Raw genomic sequence first — 22,532 nt, 5'->3', positions numbered from 1 at the left:
CCTATGGTCGACCCCAGAAAGGACTTATGGCAGACAGTCCCCAAGGTCGAGGGGGCGGTTTCTACTCTAAACAAACGCACCACTATACCCATAGAAGATAGTTGTGCTTTCAAAGATCCTATGGATAAAAAATTAGAAGGTTTGCTTAAAAAGATGTTTGTTCAGCAAGGTTACCTTCTACAACCAATTTCATGCATTGTCCCTGTCACTACAGCCGCGTGTTTCTGGTTCGATGAGCTAGAAAAGGCGATCAATAATAATTCTTCTTCTTATGAGGAGATTATGGACAGAATTCGTGCTCTGAAATTGGCTAATTCTTTCACCCTAGACGCCACTTTGCAATTGGCTAGGTTAGCGGCGAAAAATTCTGGGTTTGCTATTGTGGCTCGCAGAGCGCTTTGGTTAAAATCTTGGTCAGCGGATGCGTCTTCCAAGAACAAATTGCTTAACATTCCTTTCAAGGGGAAAACGCTGTTTGGCCCTGACTTGAAAGAGATTATCTCTGATATCACTGGGGGCAAGGGCCACGCCCTTCCTCAGGATAGGTCTTTCAAGGCCAAAAATAAACCTAATTTTCGTCCCTTTCGCAGAAACGGACCAGCCCCAAGTGCTACGTCCTCTAAGCAGGAGGGTAATACTTCTCAAGCCAAACCAGCCTGGAGACCAATGCAAGGCTGGAACAAAGGAAAGCAGGCCAAGAAACCTGCCACTGCTACCAAGACAGCATGAGATGTTGGCCCCCGATCCGGGACCGGATCTGGTGGGGGGCAGACTCTCTCTCTTCGCTCAGGCTTGGGCAAGAGATGTTCTGGATCCTTGGGCGCTAGAAATAGTCTCCCAAGGTTATCTTCTGGAATTCAAGGGGCTTCCCCCAAGGGGGAGGTTCCACAGGTCTCAATTGTCTTCAGACCACATAAAAAAACAGGCATTCTTGCATTGTGTAGAAGACCTGTTAAAAATGGGAGTGATTCATCCTGTTCCATTAGGAGAACAAGGGATGGGGTTCTACTCCAATCTGTTCGTAGTTCCCAAAAAAGAGGGAACGTTCAGACCAATCTTAGATCTCAAGATCCTAAACAAGTTTCTTTCATGTAATTAACAAGAGTCCATGAGCTAGTGACGTATGGGATATACATTCCTACCAGGAGGGGCAAAGTTTCCCAAACCTTAAAATGCCTATAAATACACCCCTCACCACACCCACAAATCAGTTTTACAAACTTTGCCTCCAAGGGAGGTGGTGAAGTAAGTTTGTGCTAGATTCTACGTTGATATGCGCTCCGCAGCAAGTTGGAGCCCGGTTTTCCTCTCAGCGTGCAGTGAATGTCAGAGGGATGTGAAGAGAGTATTGCCTATTGAATGCAGTGATCTCCTTCTACGGGGTCTATTTCATAAGGTTCTCTGTTATCGGTCGTAGAGATTCATCTCTTACCTCCCTTTTCAGATCGACGATATACTCTTATATTTACCATTTCCTCTACTGATTCTCGTTTCAGTACTGGTTTGGCTTTCTACAAACATGTAGATGAGTGTCCTGGGGTAAGTAAGTCTTATTTTCTGTGACACTCTAAGCTATGGTTGGGCACTTTATTTATAAAGTTCTAAATATATGTATTCAAACATTTATTTGCCTTGACTCAGAATGTTCAACTTTCCTTATTTCCAGACAGTCAGTTTCATATTTGGGATTATGCTTTCAATTATCATATTTTTTCTTACCTCAAAAATTTGACTTTTTTCCCTGTGGGCTGTTAGGCTCGCGGGGGCTGAAAATGCTTCATTTTATTGCGTCATTCTTGGCGCGGACTTTTTTGGCGCAAAAATTCTTTTCCGTTTCCGGCGTCATACGTGTCGCTGGAAGTTGCGTCATTTTTGACGTTATTTTGCGCCAAAAATGTCGGCGTTCCGGATGTGGCGTAATTTTTGGCGCCAAAAGCATTTAGGCGCCAAATAATGTGGGCGTCTTATTTGGCGCCAAAAAATATGGGCGTCGCTTTTGTCTCCACATTATTTCAGTCTCATTTTTCATTTGCTTCTGGTTGCTAGAAGCTTGATGTTTGGCATTTTTTTCCCATTCCTGAAACTGTCTTATAAGGAATTTGATCTATTTTGCTTTATATGTTGTTTTTTCTCTTACATATTGCAAGATGTCTCACGTTGCATCTGAGCCAGAAGATACTACAGGAAAACCACTGCCTGCTGGACCTACCAAAGCTAAGTGTATCTGCTGTAAACTTTTGGTAGCTATTCCTCCAGCTGTTGTTTGTAATAATTGTCATGACAAACTTGTTAAAGCAGATAATATTTCCTTTAGTGATGTACCATTGCCTGTTGCAGTTCCCTCAACATCTAAGGTGCAGAATGTTCCTGATAACATAAGAGATTTTGTTTCTGAATCCATAAAGAAGGCTTTGTCTGTTATTTCTCCTTCTAGTAAACGTAAAAAGTCTTTTAAATCTTCTCTCTCTACAGATGAATTTTTAAATGAACACCATCATTCTGATTCTTTGGACTCTTCTGGTTCAGAGGATTCTATCTCAGAGATTGATGCTGATAAATCTTCATATTTATTTAAGATGGAATTTATTCGCTCTTTACTTAAAGAAGTACTAATTGCTTTAGAAATAGAGGATTCTAGTCCTCTTGATACTAATTCTATACGTTTGGATAAGGTTTTTAAAGCTCCTGCGGTTATTCCAGAAGTCTTTCCTGTTCCTAATGCTATTTCTGCAGTAATTGCTAAGGAATGGGATAAATTGGGTAATTCATTTACTCCTTCTAAACGTTTTAAGCAATTATATCCTGTTCCGCCTGACAGGTTAGAATTTTGGGACAAAATCCCTAAAGTTGATGGGGCTATTTCTACCCTTGCTAAACGTACTACCATTCCTACGTCAGATGGTACCTCGTTTAAGGATCCTTTAGATAGAAAAATTGAATCTTTTCTAAGAAAAGCTTATCTATGTTCAGGTAATCTTCTTAGACCTGCTATATCATTGGCTGATGTTGCTGCAGCTTCAACTTTTTGGTTGGAAACTCTAGCGCAACAAGTAACAAATCGTGATTCTCATGATATTATTATTCTTCTCCAGCATGCTAATAATTTCATCTGTGATGCCATTTTTGATATTATTAGAGTTGATGTTAGATTTATGTCTCTGGCTATCTTAGCCAGAAGAGCTTTATGGCTTAAGACCTGGAATGCTGATATGGCTTCTAAATCAACTCTACTTTCCATTTCTTTCCAGGGAAACAAATTATTTGGTTCTCAGTTGGATTCTATTATTTCAACTGTTACTGGTGGGAAAGGAACTTTTTTACCACAGGATAAAAAATCTAAAGGTAAAAACAGGGCTAACAATCGTTTTCGTTCCTTTCGTTTCAACAAAGAACAAAACCTGATCCTTCATCCTCAGGAGCAGTTTCAGTTTGGAAACCATCTCCAGTCTGGAATAAATCCAAGCCTGCTAGAAAGGCAAAGCCTGCTTCTAAGTTCACATGAAGGTACTGCCCTCATTCCAGTTCAGCTGGTAGGGGGCAGGTTATGTTTTTTCAAAGAAATTTGGATCAATTCTGTTCACAATCTTTGGATTCAGAACATTGTTTCAGAAGGGTACAGAATTGGTTTCAAGATGAGACCTCCTGCAAAGAGATTTTTTCTTTCCCATGTCCCAGTAAATCCAGTGAAAGCTCAAGCATTTCTGAATTGTGTTTCAGATCTAGAGTTGGCTGGAGTAATTATGCCAGTTCCAGTTCCGGAACAGGGGACGGGGTTTTATTCAAATCTCTTCATTGTACCAAAGAAGGAGAATTCCTTCAGACCAGTTCTGGATCTAAAATTATTGAATCGTTATGTAAGGATACCAACGTTCAAGATGGTAACTGTAAGGACTATATTGCCTTTTGTTCAGCAAGGGAATTATATGTCCACAATAGATTTACAGGATGCATATCTGCATATTCCGATTCATACAGATCATTATCAGTTCCTGAGATTCTCTTTTCTAGACAAGCATTACCAATTTGTGGCTCTACCGTTTGGCCTTGCTACAGCTCCAAGAATTTTCACAAAGATTCTCGGTGCCCTTCTGTCTGTAATCAGAGAACAGGGTATTGTGGTATTTCCTTATTTGGACGATATCTTGGTACTTGCTCAGTCTTTACATTTAGCAGAGTCTCATACGAATCGACTTGTGTTGTTTCTTCAAGATCATGGTTGGAGGATCAATTTACCAAAAAGTTCTTTGATTCCTCAAACAAGGGTAACCTTTCTGGGTTTCCAGATAGATTCAGTGTCCATGACTCTGTCTTTAACAGACAAGAGACGTCTAAAATTGATTACAGCCTGTCGAAACCTTCAGTCTCAATCATTCCCTTCGGTAGCCTTATGCATGGAAATTCTAGGTCTTATGACTGCTGCATCGGACGCGATCCCCTTTGCTCGTTTTCACATGCGACCTCTTCAGCTCTGTATGCTGAACCAATGGTGCAGGGATTACACGAAGATATATCAATTAATATCTTTAAAACCGATTGTTCGGCACTCTCTAACGTGGTGGACAGATCACCTTCGTTTAATTCAGGGGGCTTCTTTTGTTCTTCCGACCTGGACTGTAATTTCAACAGATGCAAGTCTCACAGGTTGGGGAGCTGTGTGGGGATCTCTGACGGCACAAGGAGTTTGGGAATCTCAGGAGGTGAGATTACCGATCAATATCTTGGAACTCCGTGCAGTTTTCAGAGCTCTTCAGTTTTGGCCTCTTCTGAAGAGAGAATCGTTCATTTGTTTTCAGACAGACAATGTCACAACTGTGGCATACATCAATCATCAAGGAGGGACTCACAGTCCTCTGGCTATGAAAGAAGTATCTCGAATTTTGGTTTGGGCGGAATCCAGCTCCTGTCTAATCTCTGCGGTTCATATCCCAGGTGTAGACAATTGGGAAGCGGATTATCTCAGTCGCCAAACGTTGCATCCGGGCGAATGGTCTCTTCACCCAGAGGTATTTCTTCAGATTGTTCAAATGTGGGGGCTCCCAGAGATAGATCTGATGGCCTCTCATCTAAACAAGAAACTTCCCAGGTATCTGTCCAGATCCCGGGATCCTCAGGCGGAGGCAGTGGATGCATTATCACTTCCTTGGAAGTATCATCCTGCCTATATCTTTCCGCCTCTAGTTCTTCTTCCAAGAGTAATCTCCAAGATTCTGAGGGAATGCTCGTTTGTTCTGCTAATAGCTCCGGCATGGCCTCACAGGTTTTGGTATGCGGATCTTGTCCGGATGGCATCTTGCCAACCATGGACTCTTCCGTTAAGACCAGACCTTCTGTCACAAGGTCCTTTTTTCCATCCGGATCTGAAATCCTTAAATTTAAAGGTATGGAGATTGAACGCTTGATTCTTGGTCATAGAGGTTTCTCTGACTCCGTGATTAATACTATGTTACAGGCTCGTAAATCTGTATCTCGAGAGATATATTATAGAGTCTGGAAGACTTATATTTCTTGGTGTCTTTCTCATCATTTTTCTTGGCATTCTTTTAGAATACCGAGAATTTTACAGTTTCTTCAGGATGGTTTAGATAAGGGTTTGTCCGCAAGTTCTTTGAAAGGACAAATCTCCGCTCTTTCTGTTCTTTTTCACAGAAAGATTGCTATTCTTCCTGATATTCATTGTTTTGTACAAGCTTTGGTTCGTATAAAACCTGTCATTAAGTCAATTTCTCCTCCTTGGAGTTTGAATTTGGTTCTGGGAGCTCTTCAAGCTCCTCCGTTTGAACCTATGCATTCATTGGACATTAAATTACTTTCTTGGAAAGTTTTGTTCCTTTTGGCCATCTCTTCTGCTAGAAGAGTTTCTGAATTATCTGCTCTTTCGTGTGAGTCTCCTTTTCTGATTTTTCATCAGGATAAGGCGGTGTTGCGAACTTCTTTTGAATTTTTACCTAAAGTTGTGAATTCCAACAACATTAGTAGAGAAATTGTGGTTCCTTCATTATGTCCTAATCCTAAGAATTCTAAGGAGAAATCATTGCATTCTTTGGATGTTGTTAGAGCTTTGAAATATTATGTTGAAGCTACGAAATCTTTCCGTAAGACTTCTAGTCTATTTGTTATCTTTTCCGGTTCTAGGAAAGGCCAGAAAGCTTCTGCCATTTCTTTGGCATCTTGGTTGAAATCTTTAATTCATCTTGCCTATGTTGAGTCGGGTAAAATTCCGCCTCAGAGAATTACAGCTCATTCTACTAGGTCAGTATCTACTTCCTGGGCGTTTAGGAATGAAGCTTCGGTTGACCAGATCTGCAAAGCAGCAACTTGGTCCTCTTTGCATACTTTTACTAAATTCTACCATTTTGATGTATTTTCTTCTTCTGAAGCAGTTTTTGGTAGAAAAGTTCTTCAGGCAGCGGTTTCAGTTTGAATCTTCTGCTTATGTTTTTTGTTAAACTTTATTTTGGGTGTGGATTATTTTCAGCAGGAATTGGCTGTCTTTATTTTATCCCTCCCTCTCTAGTGACTCTTGTGTGGAAAGATCCACATCTTGGGTAGTCATTATCCCATACGTCACTAGCTCATGGACTCTTGTTAATTACATGAAAGAAAACATAATTTATGTAAGAACTTACCTGATAAATTCATTTCTTTCATATTAACAAGAGTCCATGAGGCCCACCCTTTTTTGTGGTGGTTATGATTTTTTTGTATAAAGCACAATTATTCCAATTCCTTATTTTATATGCTTCGCACTTTTTTTCTTATCACCCCACTTCTTGGCTATTCGTTAAACTGATTTGTGGGTGTGGTGAGGGGTGTATTTATAGGCATTTTAAGGTTTGGGAAACTTTGCCCCTCCTGGTAGGAATGTATATCCCATACGTCACTAGCTCATGGACTCTTGTTAATATGAAAGAAATGAATTTATCAGGTAAGTTCTTACATAAATTATGTTTTCTCAAGGTTCCATCGTTCAAAATGGAAACCATTCGAACAATTCTTCCTTCCATCCAGGAAGGTCAATTCATGACCACGGTGGATTTAAAGGATGCGTATCTACATATTCCTATCCACAAGGAACATCATCGGTTCCTAAGGTTCGCATTCCTGGACAAGCATTACCAGTTTGTGGCACTTCCGTTCGGATTAGCCACTGCTCCAAGGATTTTCACAAAGGTACTAGGGTCCCTTCTAGCGGTGCTAAGACCAAGGGGCATTGCAGTAGTACCTTACTTGGACGACATTCTGATTCAAGCGTCGTCCCTTCCTCAAGCAAAGGCTCACACGGACATTGTCCTGGCCTTTCTCAGATCTCACGGATGGAAAGTGAACGTAGAAAAGAGTTCTCTATCTCCGTCAACAAGGGTTCCCTTCTTGGGAACAATAATAGACTCCTTAGAAATGAGGATTTTTCTGACAGAGGCCAGAAAAACAAAACTTCTGAACTCTTGTCAAATACTTCATTCTGTTCCTCTTCCTTCCATAGCGCAGTGCATGGAAGTAATAGGTTTGATGGTAGCGGCAATGGACATAGTTCCTTTTGCGCGCATTCATCTAAGACCATTACAACTGTGCATGCTCAGTCAGTGGAATGGGGACTATACAGACTTGTCTCCGACGATACAAGTAAATCAGAGGACCAGAGATTCACTCCGTTGGTGGCTGTCCCTGGACAACCTGTCACAGGGGATGAGCTTCCGCAGACCAGAGTGGGTCATTGTCACGACCGACGCCAGTCTGGTGGGCTGGGGCGCGGTCTGGGGACCCCTGAAAGCTCAGGGTCTTTGGTCTCGGGAAGAATCTCTTCTACCGATAAATATTCTGGAACTGAGAGCGATATTCAATGCTCTCAAGGCTTGGCCTCAGCTAGCAAAGGCCAAGTTCATACGGTTTCAATCAGACAACATGACAACTGTTGCGTACATCAACCATCAGGGGGGAACAAGGAGTTCCCTGGCGATGGAAGAAGTGACCAAAATCATTCAATGGGCGGAGACTCACTCCTGCCACTTGTCTGCAATCCACATCCCAGGAGTGGAAAATTGGGAAGCGGATTTTCTGAGTCGTCAGACATTTCATCCGGGGGAGTGGGAACTCCATCCGGAAATCTTTGCCCAAATTACTCAACTGTGGGGCATTCCAGACATGGATCTGATGGCCTATCGTCAGAACTTCAAGGTTCCTTGCTACGGGTCCAGATCCAGGGATCCCAAGGCGACTCTAGTAGATGCACTAGTAGCACCTTGGACCTTCAAACTAGCTTATGTATTCCCGCCGTTTCCTCTCATCCCCAGGCTGGTAGCCAGGATCAATCAGGAGAGGGCATCGGTGATCTTGATAGCTCCTGCGTGGCCACGCAGGACTTGGTATGCAGACCTGGTGAATATGTCATCGGCTCCACCATGGAAGCTACCTTTGAGACGAGACCTTCTTGTTCAAGGTCCGTTCGAACATCCGAATCTGGTCTCACTCCAACTGACTGCTTGGAGATTGAACGCTTGATCTTATCAAAGCGAGGATTCTCAGATTCTGTCATTGATACTCTTGTTCAGGCCAGAAAGCCTGTAACTAGAAAAATTTACCACAAAATATGGAAAAAATATATCCGTTGGTGTGAATCAAAAGGATTCCCTTGGGACAAGGTACAAATTCCTAAGATTCTATCCTTTCTTCAAGAAGGTTTGGAGAAAGGATTATCTGCAAGTTCCTTGAAGGGACAGATTTCTGCCTTGTCTGTGTTACTTCACAAAAAGCTGGCAGCTGTGCCAGATGTTCAAGCCTTTGTTCAGGCTCTGGTTAGAATCAAGCCTGTTTACAAACCTTTGACTCCTCCTTGGAGTCTCAATTTAGTTCTTTCAGTTCTTCAGGGGGTTCCGTTTGAACCCTTACATTCCGTTGATATTAAGTTATTATCTTGGAAAGTTTTGTTTTTGGTTGCAATTTCTTCTGCTAGAAGAGTTTCAGAATTATCTGCTCTGCAGTGTTCTCCTCCTTATCTGGTGTTCCATGCAGATAAGGTGGTTTTACGTACTAAACCTGGTTTTCTTCCGAAAGTTGTTTCTAACAAAAACATTAACCAGGAGATAGTCGTGCCTTCTTTGTGTCCGAATCCAGTTTCAAAGAAGGAACGTTTGTTGCACAATTTGGATGTTGTTCGTGCTCTAAAATTCTATTTAGATGCTACAAAGGATTTTAGACAAACATCTTCCTTGTTTGTTGTTTATTCTGGTAAAAGGAGAGGTCAAAAAGCAACTTCTACCTCTCTCTCTTTTTGGATTAAAAGCATCATCAGATTGGCTTACGAGACTGCCGGACGGCAGCCTCCTGACAGAATCACAGCTCATTCCACTAGGGCTGTGGCTTCCACATGGGCCTTCAAGAACGAGGCTTCTGTTGATCAGATATGTAAGGCAGCGACTTGGTCTTCACTGCACACTTTTACTAAATTTTACAAGTTTGATACTTTTGCTTCTTCTGAGGCTATTTTTGGGAGAAAGGTTTTGCAAGCCGTGGTGCCTTCCATCTAGGTGACCTGATTTGCTCCCTCCCTTCATCCGTGTCCTAAAGCTTTGGTATTGGTTCCCACAAGTAAGGATGACGCCGTGGACCGGACACACCTATGTTGGAGAAAACAGAATTTATGTTTACCTGATAAATTACTTTCTCCAACGGTGTGTCCGGTCCACGGCCCGCCCTGGTTTTTTTAATCAGGTCTGATAATTTATTTTCTTTAACTACAGTCACCACGGTATCATATGGTTTCTCCTATGCAAATATTCCTCCTTTACGTCGGTCGAATGACTGGGGAAGGCGGAGCCTAGGAGGGATCATGTGACCAGCTTTGCTGGGCTCTTTGCCATTTCCTGTTGGGGAGGAGAATATCCCACAAGTAAGGATGACGCCGTGGACCGGACACACCGTTGGAGAAAGTAATTTATCAGGTAAACATAAATTCTGTTTCTTCTACAAGATACGACGAGTCCACGAATTTCATCCTTACTTGTGGGATATTAACCTCCTGCTAACAGGAAGTGGCAAAGAGCACCACAGCAGAGCTGTATATATAGCTCCTCCATTCCCTCCACCCCCAGTCATTCTCTTTGCCTGTGTTAGTAATAGGAAGAGGTAAAGCAAGGTGTTAGTTTTAGTTTCTTCAATCAAGAAGTTTTTTTATTTTAAATGGTACCAGTGAGTACTATTTTCCTCAGGGAGATATGGAAGAAGATTTCTGCCCTGAGGTTGATGATCTTTGCAGATGTAACTAATATCCATGTTGGTTCCCACAGAGCTTCTGAAGGTAGTACAAGAGAAATCTTCAGTGTGGAGAACGGTTTCATGCTACAAGCAGCATTGAGGTATGTTCAGCCTTTTAATTCTGAGGAGACTTGGTATATCAGAAATGGCTGACATTTTTTCCCTGCAAGGGAAGGGGTAAGCAGTAGACCTGTACACAAAAGGGTATTACTGAAAATCCTGTGTTTATTTCATTAATTGACATGGTACTGGGCTGAAAGCAGTATATAAAAGGGACACTGGGAGAGGCAGCTTAACGGTTTTTATTTGGGAGACAAATAATCAGTATGGCTGTAATATTTCTGTTGTGTTTTAAGGGGACCACATGGCTTTATTTGCTAACCGCTTCCCATGCGGTTGTACAGACTAATGCGAACGTCGTCCATGATGGGCGGGGCCTATTTTCGCGCGCAGACGTGCAGTTTCCTCTGACTGAGAAGGCAGCAGGCATTAGCTCCGGTTGGGTCTAAACTTGTTTTCTGTTAAACGGATCGTTGTCGAGTCATTTTGCAGTACCTTGGTTGCAGTTAGGCGTCACAGCAGAGCTGTGGCGAGGTGCAGGGGTCATTTTTTCAAATCAAATATATTTTTTGCTATAAATGTCTTTTAGAGGTTAAATTCACCCTTTGCTCTTAGGGTGCAATATTTTTTTACACAATTGAATATGTGTATTTAATTATATTGCGTTATTTAATGTTTTTAGGCCAATGTTTTGGCCTTTACCTCCAGTAATGTCAGAAATATATGACTACCGTGGACTTGAAGGATGCATACCTTCATATCCCTATTCACAAGGATCATCATCAGTTCCTAAGGTTTGCCTTCCTGGACAAACATTTTCAGTTCGTGGCTCTTCCCTTCGGGTTGGCCACAGCACCCAGGATCTTCACAAAGGTTCTAGGGTCCCTTCTGGTGGTTCTCAGACCGCGGGGCATAGCAGTAGCGCCTTATCTGGACGATATTTTGATTCAGGTGTCAACTTATCATCTGACAAAATCTCACACAGACACAGTGTTGTCTTTCCTGAGAACTCATGCTTGGAAGGTGAACATAGAAAAGAGTTCACTAGTTCCACAGAAAAGGGTTCCCTTCTTGGGAACTCTGATAGACTTGGTAGACATGAAAATATTTCTGACGGAGGTCAGAAAGTCAAAGATTCTAAATACTTGCCGAGCAATTCAGTCCATTCTTCGGCCATCAGTGGCTCAGTGTATGGAGGTAATTGGATAAATGGTAGCGGCAATGGACATCATTCCGTTTGCTCGCTTTCCTCTCAGACCACTGCAGCTGTGCATGCTCGGACAGTGGAATGGGGACTATGCGAATTTATCTCCTCAGATAAATCTGGATCAAGAGACCAGAGACTCTCCTCTTTGGTGGTTGTCGCCGGATCATCTGTCCCAGGGGACGTGTTTCCGCAGGCCCTCATGGGTGATAGTGATGACGGACGCCAGTCTACTGGGCTGTTTGGACTCAGGTGGAGTCTAAACTTCCAATCAATAATCTGGAACTGCCTGAGTTGGCTTTGGCCAAATTCATCAGATTCCAGTCGGACAATATCACGACTGTGGCTTATATCAATCATCAGGGGGGAACAAGGAGTTCCTTAGCGATGATAGAAGTATCCAAGATAATCCGATGGGCGGAGGCCCACTCTTGTTATCTATCGGCAATCTACATCCCAGGAGTAGAGAACTGGGAAGCAGATTTTCTAAGTAGTCAGACTTTTCATCTGGGGGAGTGGGAACTTCACCCGGAGGTGTTTGCCTCACTGATTCTCCAGTGGGGCAGGCCGGAATTGGATCTGATGGCATCTCGACAGAATGCCAAGCTTCCACGATACGGATCCAGGTCGAGGGATCCCCAGGCTGAACTGATAGATGCCTTGGCAGTGCCTTGGTCGTTCAGCCTAGCTTATGTGTTTCCACCGTTTCTCCATCCACAGGAGAGAGCTTCAGTAATCCTGATCGCGCCTGCGTGGCCACGCAGGACTTGGTATGCGGATCTAGTGGACATGTTATCTCTGCCACCGTGGAAACTTCCTTTGAGACAAGACCTTCTCATTCAAGGACCTTTCCAACATCCAAATCTAAGTTCTCTGAAGCTGACTGCTTGAAGATTGAACGCTTGATTTTATCTAAGCGGGGATTCTCAGATTTGGTCATTGATACTTTGATACAGTATCATAAGATATGGCGTAAATATCTTTATTGGTGTGAATCCATGGGCTACTCATGGAGTAAAGTTAGGATTCCTAGGATTCAGTCTTTTCTCCAAGAAGGATTGGAGAAAGGGTTATCAGCAAGTTCCTTAAAGGGACAGATTTCTGCTTTGTCAATTTCACTTCACAAACGTTTGGCAGATGTTCCAGATGTTCAGTCTTTTTGTCAGGCTCTAACCAGAATTAAGCCTGTATTTAGACCAATTACTCCTCCCTGGAGATTGAATTTAGTTCTTCAAGGGGTTCCGTTTGAACCCATGCATTCCATAGATATTAAATTACTATCTTGGAAAGTTTTGGTTTTTGGTTGCTATTTCTCTGCTCGTAGAGTTTCTGAGCTTTCAGCGTTACAATGTGATTCGCCTTATCTTATATTTAATTCTGATAAGGTGGTTTTGCTTACCAAACCTGGATTTCTTCCTAAGGTTGTTTCAAATAAGAATATTAATCAGGAAATTGTTGTTCCTTCCTTGTGTCCTAATCCTTCTTCTAAGTAGGAGCGTCTGTTACATAACCTGGACGTGGTCCGTGCCTTGAAGTTTTACTTACAGGTAACTAAGGATTTCCGTCAGTCATCTTCATTATTCATTGTTTATTCTGGAAAGCGTAGGGGTCAGAAAGCTACGGCTACCTCTCTTTCTTTTTGGCTGAGGAGTATCATCCGCCTGGCATATGAGACTGCTGGACAGCAGCCTCCTGAAAGAATTACGGCTCATTCTACTAGGGCTGTGGCTTCCACATGGGCCTTTAAAAACAATGCTTCTGTTGAACAGATTTGTAAGGCTGCGACTTGGTCGTCTCTTCATACTTTTTCCAAATTTTACAAATTTGATACTTTTGCTTCTTCTGAGGCTGTTTTTGGGATAAAGGTTCTTCCAGCAGTGGTGCCTTCCGTTTAGTTCTCTGTCTTGTCCCTCCCGTTTCATCCGTGTCCTGTAGCTTTGGTATTGTATACCACAAGTAAGGATGAAATCCGTGGACTCGTTGTATCTTGTAGAAGACAGATTATATTTTGTTTTTACAACTTGAGTCACCTCTGCACCTTTAGCTTTTCCTTTCTCTTCCTAAACCTTCGGTAAAATGACTGGGGGTGGAGGGAAGGGAGGAGCTATATATACAGCTCTGCTGTGGTGCTCTTTGCCACTTCCTGTTAGCAGGAGGTTAATATCCCACAAGTAAGGATGAAATCCGTGGACTCATCGTATCGTAGAAGAAAACAATTTATCAGGTAAGCATAAATTTCCTTTTTTTTATTCATACATATATATATATATATATATATATATATATATATATATACATATATACATATATACATATATGTGTATATAATATCCAAAGGAGGACCCAGCACTCGCTCAACACTGCAACCTCCGGGGTGCACTCTAAACAGTATACCTGCGTCTAACCTGCGCAACTGCGCATGCGCGGGTTGCGCTACAGAGCACCATCTGGGCCAACAGAAAAAATTGCATTTAAAAATACATAAGTAAAGTGAAAAACAATAGTCACAAGGTTGATATCATATACGACGGTTGTAAATATACAGCCATTGCTTGCTATGCATCTTATATATAGAGGTACAGATATATATTTAACATTAACTTTAGACATTTATATTTAATAGTAATATACACTTCCTAAAACTTTTTGTCACTTAAACGGACAGTCAACTCAAAAAATGTTATTGTTTAAAAAGATAAATGATCCCTCTATTACCCATTCCCCAGTTTTGCACAGAAAATATGGTTATATTAATATACTTTTTACCTCTGTGATTACCTTGTATCTACGCGTCTTCCAGCAGCCACCTGATCACATGACTTTTTATTTATTATCTATTGACTTGCATTTAAGCCAATTAGTGCTGTTTTATAAGAACCCACGGGTGTGAGCACAATGTTATCGGTATGGCTCACATGAACTAGCACTCCCCTGTTGTCAAAAGCTAATAAAAAAGCATGTGATCATGGGGCTGTCTTTAGTGACTTAGAAACAGACAGAAATTTAGAGGTTTAAATGGTATAAAGTATATTAATATAACAGTGTTGGTTGTGCAATGGGGAATGGGTAGTAAAGGCATTATCTATCTTTTTAAACAATAACAATTTCTGTTTTGACTGTCCCTTTAACTAATACTCACAGGAGTGCATAGCCTGTTAAATACTGTTTCTGCTGTGCATACATTTTTTAAATGTCCATCAAAATCTTGAATGATGTTAATTCTTGGACCTCCTGTTCCAGTCTAATGGTATTGTTTATACTTGTAATTCTGCATATATTTAGCATTTCTTCCTCTTACTGAACACAATTACTTATTAGATCTATTATAGTCAAATATCTACTCTAGTTTAACCCCTTAACGATCGACGACGTGCAGGGTACGTCCTCCAAAAAAATACACTTAACGACCGAGGACATACCCTGCCAGTTGTTGGTCTTGGAAAGTGGTGGAAGCGATCCTGATCGCTTCCAGCCTCTTTCCGGGTTTATTGCAGTGATGCCTCGATTTCGAGGCATCCTGCAATAACCCTCCTTGGCCATCCGATGCAGAGAGAGCCACTCTGTGGCCCTCTCTGCATCGGACATCGATGACCGCAATCGTTGGTGGGTGGGAGGCGTGTGGGCGGCCATCGATGCCTCTTGTGATGCAGAGGGGGTCAGGATCGTGGGCGGGGTAACCGGGGGTGCGCACGGACACAGGGGGGCGGGCGCATGCACGGGGCAGGAGCGGGTGGGAATCGCTACACTACAGAAAATGTGTATGTGAAAAGTGGGGAAAAGGGAGGGGGGGGCATTAAAAAAAATAATATAAATGATCTGGCAGGGGGTGAGGGGTTCGTCTGGGGGGGGGGAAGCTACACTACAGGAAAAAACGAGAGAAAAAAAATATATATTTTGTTAACTGGGTAGGGAGGTCGGGGGCTAAGGGGGGGGAATCCTACACAGGAGCATATGTAAATATGCATAAAAAAAATAAGATACATTTTATTTTAGTACTTGCAGATTTTCTGCCAGTACTTAAAATGCCAGTAAACCATAAAAAAAATGTTATATAATTCTGCACATAGTGCAGAATTATATAACATTATAATAGCGCAAACATTGTAAAACCAAATTTCCCCTTTGAATTTAAAAAAATAACTGCTGTTTTACAGACCCGCTCTCTGTGATCTTCTGAGCTGTATAGTCACAGCCCGGCCCGACCGCGCCATAGCACTAAGTGCAGCTCGCTCCTGCGCTATTATAATGCAGAATTATATAACATTTTTTTTTATGGTTTACTGTCCCTTTAAGATGGCGGGGACAATTGTGGGGTGGGGGAGGGAAGGGAGCTGTTTTGGAGGGATCAGGGGGCGGCTGATCTCTACACTAAAGCTAAAATTAACCCTGCAAGCTCTCTAAAAGCTACCTAATTAACCCCTTCACTGCTAGACATAATTCACGTGTTATGCGCAGCAGCATTTAGCGGCCTTCTAATTACCAAAATGGGCCTAGATCAATACTTGGGGTTGTCTACTACACTACGCTAAAGCTAAAATTGACCCTAGAAGCTTGATACATGCTCCCTAATTAACCCCTTCACTGCTGAGCATAATACACGTGTGGTGCGCAGTGGCATTTTGTGGCCTTCTAATTACCAAAATGCAACGCCAAAGTCATATATGTCTGCTATTTCTGAACAAAGGGGATCCCAGAGAAGCATTTACAACCATTAATGCCATAACTGCACAAGTTGTTTGTAAATAATTTCAGTGAGAAACCTAAAGTTTGTCAAAAAATTTGTGAAAAAGTGAACGATTTCTTTTATTTGATCGCATTTGGCGGTGAAATGGTGGCATGAAATATACCAAAATGAGCCTAGATCAATACTTTGGGATGTCTTCTAAAAAAAATATATACATGTAAAGTGCTTTGAGTCTCACAGGGAGAAAAGCGCTATATAAATCGCAAATTATTATATATTATTATTATAAATTATAAGGGATATTTAGGGATTCCTGAAAGATATCAGTGTTCCAATGTAACTAGTGCTAATTTTGAAAAAAGTGGTTTGGAAATAGCAAAGTGCTACTTGTATTTATGGCCCTATAACTTGCAAACAAAGCAAAGAACATGTAAACATTGGGTATTTCTAAACTCAGGACAAAATGTAGAAACTATTTAGCATGGGTGTTTTTTGGTGGTTGTAGATGTGTAACAGATTTTGGGGGTCAAATATAGAAAAGGTGTGTTTTTTTTTTTCCATTTTGTCCTCATTTTTATTTTTTATAGTAAATTATAAGATATGATGAAAATAATGGTATCTTTAGAAAGTCCATTTAATGGCGAGAAAAACGGTATATAATATGTGTGGGTACAGTAAACGAGTAAGAGGAAAATTACAGCTAAACACAAACACTGCAAAAATTTAAAAATAACCTTGGTCCCAAACGGACAGAAAATGGAAAAGTGATTTGGTCATTAAGGGGTTAATACACGTTAAACAGAGCTTAGTGTTAAATATATACTTTGAGTCTTTCATGGCAATAAGTGGCAATTTGCAGTACTGAAATATTTTATTCTGTTGCACTTGTCAAACCTGTTTCTTTTTTCTTTACAGAACTTCAAAAAGTTGGTCTCTTACCCATTGAGGGCGGTCAATATGCTAAAAGCAGGGATGATAACATGCATCCATTCAAAAAAATGAAGAAAGGACATCAAAAGCAAACAAAACAATTTCATAAAGAAGAAATACATAATATTTCTAAGAAAAAGGGGTTTATGGAGAGAAAGCCAAAGAAGAAAAAGCACAAGGGAAATGAAAAGGTTTTCTTGTGCAACCCGGAAGAGGACTTCCCTAGAGGAAGCTCTGAAAAGTCCATGAAAAGCAGAAAAAGGCGTCCACAGGAGCATTCCAACCACTTATTCTTTGAAGATGGCAGTGGCCAGCAGTTTAAGAAGCGACATAAAAAGCGGAACAGAAGAAAAGACAGTGCCACTGTTGATGAGAGCTTATTTATAATTAAACAGAAGAAAAAAAAGAGTAAAAAAGGCTATTGACTGGTAGAAGAATTGTACATCAGTAAGACAAGTATCAGCTCTTCAATATGATGCCAAGATATTAATATTCTACACCAGTGCCTACAAAAATTTGTATTATTACACATTACAGTGTAGATTACTTTTACTCCAGTCTGGAGAGAAAATAATAATAGTCAGATAGTTCTTTACAGAAATTTCCAAATAAAAGATGGTTACCTTTAATATCACAGTATTTGCTCGAGTCAACATCTTCCATACTGACTTATAATCATGTTCAACTATCAAGGTTCATTTGTGTCTGTGCTGTCTGGTGATGTATAAAACATGGGAGCCCCAGATTTGGTTACTTCTACAGTTCTACGATATTTTTTAGTGTTTTTTCTTCTGTGTTTTTATCTAAGACTATTTTGTGTACTTTTAGCAAGTCATCCTAAAATAAAATTTGTACAACTGCTGCTTGTTTCTTCAAATGCATCATGTTCAATTCAGAAACCACATTGAGACTATGCTCTTCTAAAGATAAAGGGATAATAAACATGTTCAATTTTAAAAAATGAATTTTCTTTCATAAGGTGTTGAGAGTCCACAAGCTATTAGTCCTGGTATTCAACTTTTCTTTTATAAAGTGGTGAGAATCAACAAGCTATTACTCCTGGTATTCAACTCAACTAGCCACTAGGAGGCAAAGATTCACAAATCTCCAAAAGTACCTAATCCTTCCCACCTCTCTAGTAAACTATTTTTGTTTTTGCCTCACAGGAGGAAGGTGAAGAATTGAGGTGCTTCCGTTTCTTCGTTCAGAGGGGTCCTCAGACCAATATTATGCTCATTTTCCCCTCAGAGAGCTGCTACTGAAATACAGAGGGCAGATTAGATTATAGGTTAGTGACACGATTACTCCGAGTGAAGGAGTTAGTCACAAGCCTGCCACAGGTGTCGTGGGGACCGGTCCCTCAACCTCCTCCTGTTGGGTCAACGAGATACTCATTACAGTGATCCTCTGCTGTGACGTACACAGCACTGGATGGGCTCTCTCCTGGAAGCAGTGATCTCTGCAGTGGGTAAGCACAGTAGCGTGGGTGCACCCTAAGTTAAAGGGACATTCCAGTTAAAGTTTAAATGTACATAGATGAATTACATTTTTGTATAGAAACATATATGTAAAATACCTGTATTGGCAAAAATGCTTCTAGATAAAGTTATGACTGTTTAAGTATTTGCATTTGTCTCTGCACGTGCATGTGAAGCATAGCTAGATATTCTCAGTGCACCAGCATTTTAAATACTGCAGATGGACAAACACCCTAGGCTCTCTGAGCAAGTGCTGTGTTTGAAATGCTGGTGCACGGTGCATACTTGCATATACTTTTGAAACAGCTATAGCTTTATTAGTAGCATTTTTGCTAATACATGTATATTACAAAAATGCTTCTATTTAGAACTGAAATGCACCGATGTGAATTCCAATTTTGGCTGGAATGTCCCTTTAAGTTGATTTTTTTTTTGTGCTTACATAACCCGCAGGCTATTATCAGATACCCTGACAAATTGTACATACAGAAAGAGAAACAATCTGTCAGGAACAGCTCAGTGGCTTGTTTTATGGCCGGGTTACCACCTGGGAGTAGCTTCTTTTAGCCCAATTGTGCTTTTCACAGAAGAGAACGTTCCTGAAGTATATCAGTCTGATCACGTTCAGAGGAGAATTGCCTGGTATTTTGGGACTGGACTTACCTTGTTAGGCTGGATCAGACTGATATACTTCAGGAGAGTTTGGTCTGGCTACCTGTCCCCAGAATCTTTACACAAGATCTGGGAACACTATTGTCTGTATTCAGAGTTCAAGCTATTGAGCTAGCCCCATAACTGGATAATATCTTGGTACAGGCTCTTTCTTTAGCTGTATCGCATACAGACACATTTTTGTTGTTTCTTAACCAGTATGGTTGGAAAATCAACTTATAAATAAAAATGGTTCTCTTTCTCCACAGACAAGGGTTTCCCTCCTAGGAGTCATTATCGACTTTATTTCTGTGATACTTTATTTAACAGAACAAGGGAGTTTGAAGCTTCAATCAGCTTGTGCAACTCTACAATCTCTTTCCATTTCTACAGTAGCTCAGTGCATGGGAATATTAGGTCTGATGATAGCAGCATCAGACGTTATTCCTTTTGCACGTTTCATTTGAGACCTCTTCAGCTCTGCATATTATGTCTGTGGTGCTATGATTATTCGCAGCTCTCACAAAGAATCCTCTTGGATTTCAAAATGAGACAGTCTTTGTCATGGTAGACAAATCTTCATTTAATTTCTATAGAGGTATCCTTCTTACATCCGAGCTAGACAATAATCACAACCGATGCAAGTCTCTTTGATTGGCATGCAGTATGGTCCCGGAGAGAACAAGGAGTTTGGTCTTCCCAGGTGGAAAGGTTTCTTTTAAATAGTATAAAAATCTGAGCAATTTTCAGGGCGTTCTAGACTGACTTTTCCCATAAGAAGAGACTTATCTCTGTTTTCAATCGAACAATGTTACATTATTTATCAAATGGGGACTTGCAGTTCTTTAACAATGATGGAGATCTCCTGAATTTTAACTTGGGCAGGGAACAATCTCTGTACAATTTCTACCATCCATATTCCAGGTTGAACAACTGGGTAGCAGATTTTCTCATTCTCCAATCTAGATGCTTTAGCGGCTCCTTGGTCTTTTAATCTTGCTTACATATTTCTTCCAACAGTTCTGCTGCCAAGAGTGATTGCTTGGATCACACACAAGCTCTTATCAGTAATAAGTAATAAGAGCTTGTGTGCAGAACTCTGTATGCGGATCTGGTACAGATGTCCTGCTATTTCATGGCCCATTCTGTCATCAAGATCTCAAGTCTCTCATTTTGAAGTCTCAGATTGAACACATATTTTTAAAACACACTATTTTCAAAACACAGGGGTTTTTCTGATGCTGTAGTTGAGGCCAAAAGATCTGTTACACAGAAGATCTATCACAAAAATTATAAAGTTTTCCTTTCCTGGTGTGAGAAACAAGCTTTTAGCTAGAGTTTTTAGAATTCTTCCATTTTTATTACTTGCTCTTTTAAAGGCCAGATTTCAGCACCTAGGTGTGATACCTCATGACAATAGCTAAGATTCTATCTTGGAAGATATTGTTTCTTTTAGGAATATCTTCTTCCAGAAGAGTTTCTGAATTGCCTGCTCTATCTTGTGATTCTTTCTATCTGGTTAATCACCAACATAAGGAGGCGGGAGTCTCTCCCAAAAATGCATTACAACCTGTTACCACATCAGTTTTCTGTTCGTCCTACCTGGACTGTGATCACAACAGATGCAAGTCTCACAGGTTGGGGAGCTGTTTGAGGGTCTCTGACAGCACAAGGAGTTTGGAATCCTCGAGAGGTGATGTTACCAATCAATATCTTAGAGCTCTGTGCTATTTTCAGAGTTCTTTAGGCTTGGCCTCAAAGAGAGAACTGTATATTTAGTTTCAAACCGATAATGTCACAACAGTGACATATGTCAGTCATCAAGGGGGGGCTCACAGTCCCCTAGCAATGAAAGATGTATCTCTAATACTTTCTTGGGTGGAATCCAACTCTTGTCTTTTCACTGCGATTCATATACCAGGTGTAGACAATTGGAAAGCAGATTATCTCAGCCGTCAGACACTACATCCGGGGGAGTGTCTCTCCATCCAGATGTATTCTATCAGATTGTGCAGAAGTAGGGTCCTCCAGACACAGATCTGATGGCCTCTCGTCTGAACAAGAAACTTGCCAGATACCTCTCCAGGTCCAGGGATCCTCAGGCGGCAATGATGGATGCTTTAGCAGTTCCTTGGTTTTATCAACCTGCTTACATTTTTCCACTGCTGGTTCTTCTTTCAAGAGTGATCTCAAAGATCAAAATAGAACAATCCTATGTGTTTCTGATAGCACCAGCATGGCCTCACAGGTTCTGGTATGCGGATCTTCTCTGAATGTCCAGTTGGTCACTTTCTCTAAGACCAGACCTTCTGTCTCAAGGCCCTTTTCTCCAACATAGGTGTGTCCGGTCCACGGCGTCATCCTTACTTGTGGGATATTCTCTTCCCCAACAGGAAATGGCAAAGAGTCCCAGCAAAGCTGGTCACATGATCCCTCCTAGGCTCCGCCCACCCCAGTCATTCTCTTTGCCGTTGCACAGGCAACATCTCCACGGAGATGGTTAAGAGTTTTTTGGTGTTTAAATGTAGTTTTTATTCTTCAATCAAGTGTTTGTTATTTTAAAATAGTGCTGGTATGTACTATTTACTCTGAAACAGAAAAAAGATGAAGATTTCTGTTTGTAAGAGGAAGATGATTTTAGCAGAAGTTACTAAAATCGATTGCTGTTTCCACACAGGACTGTTGAGATGAAGTAACTTCAGTTGGGGGAAACAGTTGGCAGACTTTTCTGCTTAAGGTATGACTGGCCATATTTCTAACAAGACTATGTAATGCTGGAAGGCTGTCATTTCCCCTTATGGGGACCGGTAAGCCATTTTCTTAGTTAAATAAAAGAATAAAGGGCTTCATAAGGGCTTAAAAAACTGGGGAGCTAAGAATCACTGAAAAAGCATATAGAAGGCATCATTTGGTATTGTATTCCCCTCTGGGCTTGGTTGGGTCTCAGCAAAGCATATAGCTGGGACTGTATAGGGGTTAAATGTAAAAACGGCTCCGGTTCCGTTAATTTAAGGGTTAAAGCTCTGAAATTTGGTGTGCAATACTTTTAATGCTTTAAGACACTGTGGTGAAATTTTGGTGAATTTTGAACAATTCCTTCATACTTTTTCACATATTCAGTAATAAAGTGTTTTCAGTTTGAAATTTAAAGTGACAGTAACGGTTTTATTTAAAACGTTTTTTGTGCTTTGTTGACAAGTTTAAGCCTGTTTAACATGTCTGTACCATCAGATAAGCTATGTTCTATATGTATGAAAGCCAAGGTGTCTCCCCATTT

The 22,532-nt window shown here is 41.0% G+C and overlaps 1 protein-coding gene across 3 annotated transcripts in view; it reads left to right on the top strand.

Annotated features, from left to right (window-relative positions):
* The window catches only part of ZCCHC7 (zinc finger CCHC-type containing 7), a 644,222-nt gene extending 626,235 nt beyond the window's left edge, over window positions 1-17,987 (top strand). For all 3 annotated transcript variants that reach the window (XM_053702726.1, XM_053702727.1, XM_053702724.1), the window contains exon 9: window positions 17,112-17,987. In XM_053702726.1, the coding sequence (XP_053558701.1) occupies window positions 17,112-17,551 (440 nt within the window). In that variant the 3' untranslated portion in view covers window positions 17,552-17,987. The remainder of the gene's footprint in view (window positions 1-17,111) is intronic.
* The last annotated feature ends 4,545 nt before the right edge of the window (window positions 17,988-22,532 follow it).

This window comes from Bombina bombina, chromosome 2 (genome assembly GCF_027579735.1).
Source record: "Bombina bombina isolate aBomBom1 chromosome 2, aBomBom1.pri, whole genome shotgun sequence".
Classification (NCBI taxonomy): Eukaryota; Metazoa; Chordata; class Amphibia; order Anura; family Bombinatoridae; genus Bombina; species Bombina bombina.
This window is presented reverse-complemented; position numbering and strand designations above follow the sequence as displayed.